This window comes from Macaca nemestrina, chromosome 7 (genome assembly GCF_043159975.1).
Source record: "Macaca nemestrina isolate mMacNem1 chromosome 7, mMacNem.hap1, whole genome shotgun sequence".
Lineage (NCBI taxonomy): Eukaryota > Metazoa > Chordata > Mammalia > Primates > Cercopithecidae > Macaca > Macaca nemestrina.
In genome coordinates this window covers 92,350,513-92,358,136 of record NC_092131.1, presented here as the reverse complement: position 1 = coordinate 92,358,136, position 7,624 = coordinate 92,350,513, and the positions used below count along the sequence as shown (strand labels likewise).

General features: G+C 51.9%; 1 protein-coding gene across 1 annotated transcript in view; it reads right to left on the bottom strand.

Moving 5' to 3' along the window:
- Window positions 1-268: 268 nt before the first annotated feature.
- LOC105479402 (pyroglutamyl-peptidase I like) overlaps window positions 269-7,624 on the bottom strand; it is a 59,378-nt gene continuing 52,022 nt past the window's right edge. Inside the window, 4 exon segments of the mRNA XM_071100598.1 lie at window positions 269-576; window positions 578-725; window positions 1,472-1,698; window positions 3,402-3,524. Coding sequence (XP_070956699.1) covers window positions 505-576; window positions 578-725; window positions 1,472-1,698; window positions 3,402-3,524 — 570 coding nt within the window. The 3' untranslated portion in view covers window positions 269-504.

The following is a 7,624-nucleotide window of genomic DNA, read 5'->3' as shown; positions in this document are numbered from 1 at the left end:
TATACTACTGAACTGTAAGCTTGAAAATTATTAAAATGAGTAAGTAATAAAAGGGGCAAACACAGAGACAGAGAAATCATACAGTAGAGCCTCAGTGGCTTCAAGGCTACCCAGGACCTGGACACACAAGCTCTAAGGCAAGGAATGGGGCCCCTGGAGCAGTGGCTGTCTCTATGCTTCTGTAAGCCTCTCCAAAACAGGTTTGTGGTCCCCGTAGTCTGGGCAGGATCACATAGACCCACTGTGTAGATTTTTACAAGAAAACAGATGACTCGGATTTCATTTTATTGTCATGAAAACCGTAACTGAAGCTAGTTCATCCCGTGAAATGTCCACCTTTCAGAGTGTTCTTTCTCCCGACAATAAAATAGCCCAACAAAATCACAAAAAGTTTTTCCCCCTCTTTGTCTTACAAGCAATTTTTGAAAAAGTTTCTCAATGCACAGCTGAATGCTACACACAGGATTGAAACGTTTAATCTTCTCTAAAGGAGCAATGCCCCGGTCAGTTCCCTTTGGCTGGTAGCACCATGGTTGAGTTTTCTTCGAACCGGGCTTTGCACTCGGGCTTTCCCACACTCTTCCAGCATTTCCTGGATGATGACTTGCAAGGCTCTTCCCAGCAGGCTGGCTGGGAGCCCACGCGATAGTGGAGGGACATGAATGAGTGCCGCGCAGCCCTTTCCATGATGCAGAGAGAGGTAATAGGTATAATCACAGACGTATCTGCAACCACAGGAAATGCCACATTAATTCTTGGACCAGCCTCTAACCTCAGTGAAACATAAGCAGAAGGGGCAATGCAACACCCACAAAGCCTGAGGAGGGAGGACTGACACCCAAGGGAGACTTAAGTTGTGTTGTTTCACCTCAGAAAGAACACCGTGCTGGGGATGAGGTGGGGAGAGCTGGCTCTTGGCCTCATGATCTCATGACCAGCAAGTGACCAAGACAGAAAGGGTTTAGATATTCCACAAACCAGTCCTTAACACCGGCATCCCAGTGAATCCCTGTCATTCATGTCTTCCTGAGTCACTTACTTATTCATTCCTTGGGGAAAGGGGAAACTACCTACTGGGGATCAGAGCTTGGAGAAACAAAGGTAAATCAATCTTTATCTGGGGCTACATCAACATAGTTAACTCACAACTTCGGTCACCCCAAAAATCAAAATTAGAAAACATTCACGAAATGTTAGTGGCTCTTGAAGTCTGCCTTCCCATCTCTTCTCCTAGATCCACACACCAAAGACCATGTTTCCACAGGGAGGTCTCACAAACGAGCCCCCAGGCAAGGTGTTAGCAACTGTGCTGACCTGCACGCAGCAAAGAGGGGCGATCTGGGGGCAGCGCCGCATGGCCAAGTGGCCGGCTGGATGGTACAGGATGGCTTCTTGGAGGCTGGGGGGATGCCGAAGGCCATTGCTTCTCTCCTACCTGCTCAGGGGCCTAACAAACACCCACAGAGCATACCTGCCTGCATCTCGAGAAAATAGCACCTCGACATCCTCCACAGCTACGTGCTTGCAGACTGCCTTCATGCAGACCCCTGACTCCAACGTGTCTGGGCCGCCAGGTAGGCACACGCCGCCCTCTGGCCGGAAGCCCCGGATGTCGGTGTCCCGGTAGCCTTGGTTCTTGCCAGACTGTTCCAGAATGATCGCCTTGGCGCAGGTGTCCATGCCCACATGCACGACGAGCTATGTGAACAGGCAACAGCAGAGAGACCCCAGGAAAATGAGGCCCACGCTGCTCACCAAATGTGCAGGAGGGCCACTCCTTTAGCGAGCCCGGCTCCGTGCCAAACGTCTCAAACCCCAAATCCACTGGGAAACCCCAGGATCCCCCACTAGTGTCTCCTAATTAATATGGCTGGAAAGAAAAATAGCTGGATTCTTTTGGCTGAATAAAAACTCGTGCTGCATTTACATTTAAATACTTTTTACTTCAAATTATTCTTACAGGGCAATGTATTCTCTTTTTGTAGGGGGAGGGTTGGAGGGAGGAGAGGCAAGCTGGTTAAGTGGTGAGGCAGAGCCTTCGTGTTTTGGTGGAAACCTGCATCATTTTATTTTATTTTATGTATGTATTTATTTATTTTTATTTTTGTGAGACAGAGTCTGGCTCTATAACCCAGGGTGGAGTGCAATGGCACCATCTCAGCTCATTGCCACCTCCGCCTCCTGGGTTCAAGTGATTCTCCTGCCTCAGCCTCCGGAGTAGCTGGGACTACAGGTGCACCACCACGCCCAGCTAATTTTTGTATTTGTAGTAGAGACGGGGTTTCACTATCTTGGCCAGGCTGGTCTCAAACTCCTGACCTCAAGTGATCCGCCCGCCTCGGCCTCCCAAAGTGTTGGGATTACAGGCGTGAGTCACCGCGCCCACCTCCTGCATCTTTTTTAAAAATGAAAGTTAATAAAGGAAGTTAGTAGCAGTCCAATGAAATCTTAGAATTTATTAAAGCTGATTATTTTTCCTTTTAGAAAAATAGCTGCCCAAGTATTTTATCAAAACATCTGGGGCACTGTCTGAATGGCTTGATAGTGTATTTTTTTGTTTGTTTGTTTGTTTTTTTGAGATGGAGTCTTGCTCTGTCGCCCAGGCTGGAGTGCAGTGGCACTATCTTGGCTCACTGCAAGCTCCACCTCCCAGGTTCACGCCATTCTCCTGCCTCAGCCTCCCGAGTAGCTGGGACTACAGGCACCCACCACCATGCCCAGCTAATTTTTTTTGTATTTTTAGTAGAGACGGGGTTTCACCATGTTAGCCAGGATGCTGTCGATCTCCTGACCTTGTGATCCACCTGCCTCAGCCTCCCAAAGTGCTGGGATTACAGGCGAAAGCCACCGTGCCCAGCCTTGATAGTGTATGTTTTATTAACCTCATTATCTGGTCCTTGTTTGGGGAATTTTTTTTGGGGGGGTGAGGGTATACCTGTTTTATATACAGTAATTATGTCCAGATAAAATGGGCTGGGTGCTATGAAGATGGGCCTCCCCCAGGTTGGCCACCCTCCCAGTCGTTCCCTGGGCACAGAGGTCCTTGCCTCATGCCCACCTTCAAACCTACCTGCCCCTCATGGGTATGGATGGGGCCCAACCCAAGGGCCTCTCCCTTAGGTGGAAACTATTTTTGAGTCCTGGCTGGGAATAATACTTCCATTTCTTTTCCTCCTCCTTTCTCTCCAGATTTTCTATTAAGACCTACTCCATATTTTGGCTTAAACTTTTACAAACAGACCCAGAACCTTACACAATCAGCTGGGACCTTGCAGGACTGGTGGGGCCTGGGGACGGGGTGCCCCTCAACCATCAACCCTAGAACCAGGGCCCAGGGGTCTCAGGCTCCAGCTCCACCACATCGCCAGCCCCATGCCCCGCTGCCTCCCGCCATCATTTACTTGTGGCTGATGATCTTCCCAGATTCCGGTGACCCTCCGCTTAGCCTCCCTGTAGTCTACAGGCAGCTCCAGAGTCCGCAGCTGCACCACTGTGTCATTCCCCAGGCCCAGCTTGGAGAGCTCCTGCGGAAAGCGGCAGGTGGACTTGCCTCAGTTAATGGTGGGGGGGCACCAGGCGTCCCTGAAAACCCAATCCTTAGGGTCTACTTCTGGGGTCTCCCGTGGCCTGGACTTTGCCCTCAAGGAGCTCACAAAGTGGCAAGGAGCCAAGAAGAGAGTCACAGTTCCCACCCAAGAGGCAAATGCACACAGCAGCACCTATCTAGGAGGGAACACAAGAGAGGCACGTCTGACAGCCATGTTTGCCAAGGGGATGCAGGTGAGGTCTGTGGACAGGCGGGAGTGAGCCAGATGGAGACGCTGGGGAAGAGTATGCCAGGCGGAGGAAGCTGCAAGGGCAGAAGACATCACCAGAACCTGAGGCCTGGCCGGGAACAGTGGCTCACGCCTGTAATCCCAGCACTTTGGGAGGCCAAGGCAGGCGGATCATGAGGTCAAGAGATCGAGACCATCCTGGCCAACATGGTGAAACCCCATCTCTACTAAAAATGCAAAAATTAGCTGGGCTTGGTGGCGCGTGCCTGTAGTCCCAGCTACTCAGGAGGGTGAGGCAGGAGAATCGCTTGAACCCAGGAGGCAGAGGTTGCAGTGAACTGATACCGTGCCACTGCACTCCAGCCTGGCGACAGAGCGAGACTCCATCTCAAAAAAAAAAAAAAGGTGGCCGGGCGCAGTGGCTCACGCCTGTAATCCCAGCACCTTGGGAGGCCGAGACGAGAGGATCACGAGGTCAGGAGATCGAGACCATCCTGGCTAACACGGTGAAACCCGTCTTTACCAAAAATACAAAAAATTAGTCGGGTGCAGTGGCGGGCGCCTGTAGTCCCAGCAACTCGGGAGGCTGAGGCAGGAGAATGGCGTGAACCCGGGAGGCGGAGCTTGCAGTGAGCCGAGATGGCGCCACTGCACTCCAGCCTGGGTGACAGAGCAAGACTCCGTCTCAAAAAAAAAGAAAAAAAAAAAAAAAAAAGAACCTGAGGCCTTTGGGGAACTTGGCGTGACCTGGTGTTCCTGGCAAGGCTGAAGGCTTCTTCCGTGTGTCTTGCGTGCCTCAGGACAGGACATTTTGCACCCCTGGACTCTAACAGCATCCGCAGATATTTTGACAAGGAACCCACCACCTCCACCCACCTCCAGTGCCAGGGACTACTGCACACCAGGGAAGGCTGGGAACAGACACCGGGGCAGTCTGTGGAAGCCAGACTGAGAGCTTAGCTCAGCGTGAACTTTATTCTTAGGGCAATTGGGAGCCATGGAAATGTACTCAAGAAGCTAATGAGCCAGAGCTGCTTCCTAAGGGGATAGAGGAGAAGGCAGAGCTGGGCTGGGGATATCATGCCGGTGATTGGGGTCCTGCCAAGTTTGAAGTGCCCAAAGAGGCTGGCCTCTTGGCTGTTGTGTGTCTAGAGCTCACAGACAGGCTTCTGGGAGGACACTGCCATGTCTGGGCAGCAAAACCTATAGGTTAGGTGAGACGCAGAGAGAGAGACAGAGAGAGAGAGAGAGATTCAGAGAGAGAGACGGAATGGGGAGGAGGTGAGGGGCTGTGGAGCCCCATTTGGCAAGGAAGAAAAGAAGCAGCGCAAGAGCTTAGAGCTGTGCGTTTCACTCTTGGTAAAAGTCACATCAGGAACGTAACACCATCTCCAAAAGGCCCAGCCCTTTCCCAGCACCAGGAGCTATGCTTATCATCAAGATGGTTTTCAATTTACGCCTCTGTTTTTCCTGACTACTTTCCTGGCATTTCAGGGCACTCGGGAGAATGCTTTCTCGGACAGATAATGGCCAAGCCAGGCTGTCTGGCCTGTCCCAAGATCCCAGATAGGAAGTTCCAGGCCCCTGCCTAGGCCTCAGAGGAGTCACGTCTACCCGGATGCTGCAGAGCCAGGTGGGGACGACATGCCCAGATGAGGCTCTGCCTGGGCTGCCTCATCCAGGAGTGGGGTGGCCAATTTCTGGCATCTTGGGTCTGTCCTTGATCAGCTCAGCCTCCCTGCGGGGCTCTGCTCCACCCTCCAGACACCTGCTCAGTTCCCTCCCCAGCTCAAGCTTTGTTCTCTTCCAAAAATCAATGCCAATACCAGCATCCCCACTGGGGCCCTGGCGGGGAGATCACTGGCCTGACTGTGATGGTGGGAGGCAAGAAGGAGGGCCGGGTAAGCACAGGGCAGTGGGCTGTGGGGCCCAGGAGGAAGGGGCTGCAATTCCAAGTGGACCTCTCCAGGCCCAGACAGACCAAAGGGGCTCCAGGCAACCCTGCATTCTAGGTCTTGTGCCGCCATCCATCTTGGGCCTCCTGTCCTGAGGGTACCTGTGAGGCTGGGCATGGAGGGGGCACACTTCAAGGAGTGGGGACAGGAAGCCATCACGCTGGGGTCCCCTTCAGCTCTGCCAGAGGATCGCTTGAACCCAAGAGGCAGAGGTTGCAGTGAGCCAAGATCCCGCTGTTGCCCTCCAGCCTGGGCGACAGGGCAAGGCTCCATCTCAAAAAAAAAAAAAAAAAACAAGAAAGAAAAGAAAGTGATATTTATTAGAATCTGATGAGCCCGGGGCCAGTCGGAAGCAGAGAGAACACTCTGCACAAGCAGACTGCGGGCCGCGGGCTGCAGCCACTCTTTCTGCCAAGAAGGGCTGGTTGTTTTAGCAAAGGGCATGTCAGTTCCATGCAGACCTAGGAGAGCCAGGGCTTTGTGTTTTCTGAACTGGCACACTTTCTCAGCTAGAATTTCAGAGTGTTTTGTGCTAACACAGGGAGGACAGAGCCGGTGAAACCACTGTCCGCAGAGTGAAATCCAGGGCATTGCTGAAGCTGCAGGAATGAGCCGGCTCAGCAGGGCGCTGTGTGCCCAGCCCACAGTCCCCCGAAAAGGCGTGAACCTCCCCACCTACAAAGGTCCCGAGGAAGCAGAGAGCCCTGCCTTTGGCCTCTTTCTCTCACTTCTTCTGAATTCCACGTCTCCCGAAATCCAGTTGCCAGGAACACATGGCAGTTTAACAAAGGGAACTGAAGGAAGGAAAAAGACACCAGTTGCTCTCTGAATTTGTTCAAATCCATTGAGGCTGTGGCACCAGCTGGTGTTGAAAAACAGTTGCTGTTTTTCCAAGATCTGAGTCTTCTCTTATCAAATATGAGTTCGGGGCTAGCACCAGAATGCATGAATGCATTCATTTATTGAATTGTTCCAGAAAACTCCCTGAGAGCCTGAAATGCAGCCTCAGCTCATGGATCCATGATGGAGGCTCGTGATCTTGGAGATATGTGAACTAGAAGCGGGCAGGGCTGGGCTACAGAAGCTGAGGGTGAGGACTCAGGGTGAGAGAGAAGGAGACCAAGCCCCCCTGCTTCCCCTCACTGCTGTGAGAGTTTGGGCAACTCATTGTAGTTTTCTGAGCCTCAGTTTCCCTATCTGTGCATCACAGTAATAACAGGACTTTGACAAAGGTAAGCGAGGCCATGCAGGTGAAGGGCTGCATGAGGGGAAGGCTCTGTGACCAGGGCTTGGAGGATCAGTAGGAGTCTTCCAGCAAAATAACTTTTTTTGTTGTTGTTGTTGAGACAAAGTCTTGCTCTATCACCCAGGCTGAAGTACAGTGGCACCATCTCGGCTCACTGCAGCCTCTGCCTCCCGGGTTCAAGTGATTTTCATGTCTCAGCCTCCTGAGTAGCTGGGATTACAGGTGCCCACCACCACACCCAGCTAATTTTTGTATTTTTAGTAGAGATAGGGTTTCACCATGTTAGCTAGGCTGGTCTCAGACTCTTGACCTCAAGTGATCCTCCAGCCTTGGCCTCCCAAAGTGCTAGGATTATAGGCATGAGCCACCGTGCCCGGCCCCAGCAAAATAACTATCCACAGAGCAAGAACAGTGAGGCTTGAAAGTATGTGCGAAGACCTTCCTTCCTTTTTTTCCTTTTTTTCATCCTTTCTTCCCCTTTCTTTCCCTGCCCTTCTACCTTTTCTTCTTTACTTCCTTCTTTCTTTTCATGTTATCTTCTACCCATCAGTCATGGGACATGGATGAGGCACCTACTGCTTGCAGTCTCTGTGCTAAGCTCTGGCTGAGGGTTTTGGGGTATGTGTTGTGGAAGGGAGGTCAGGGTG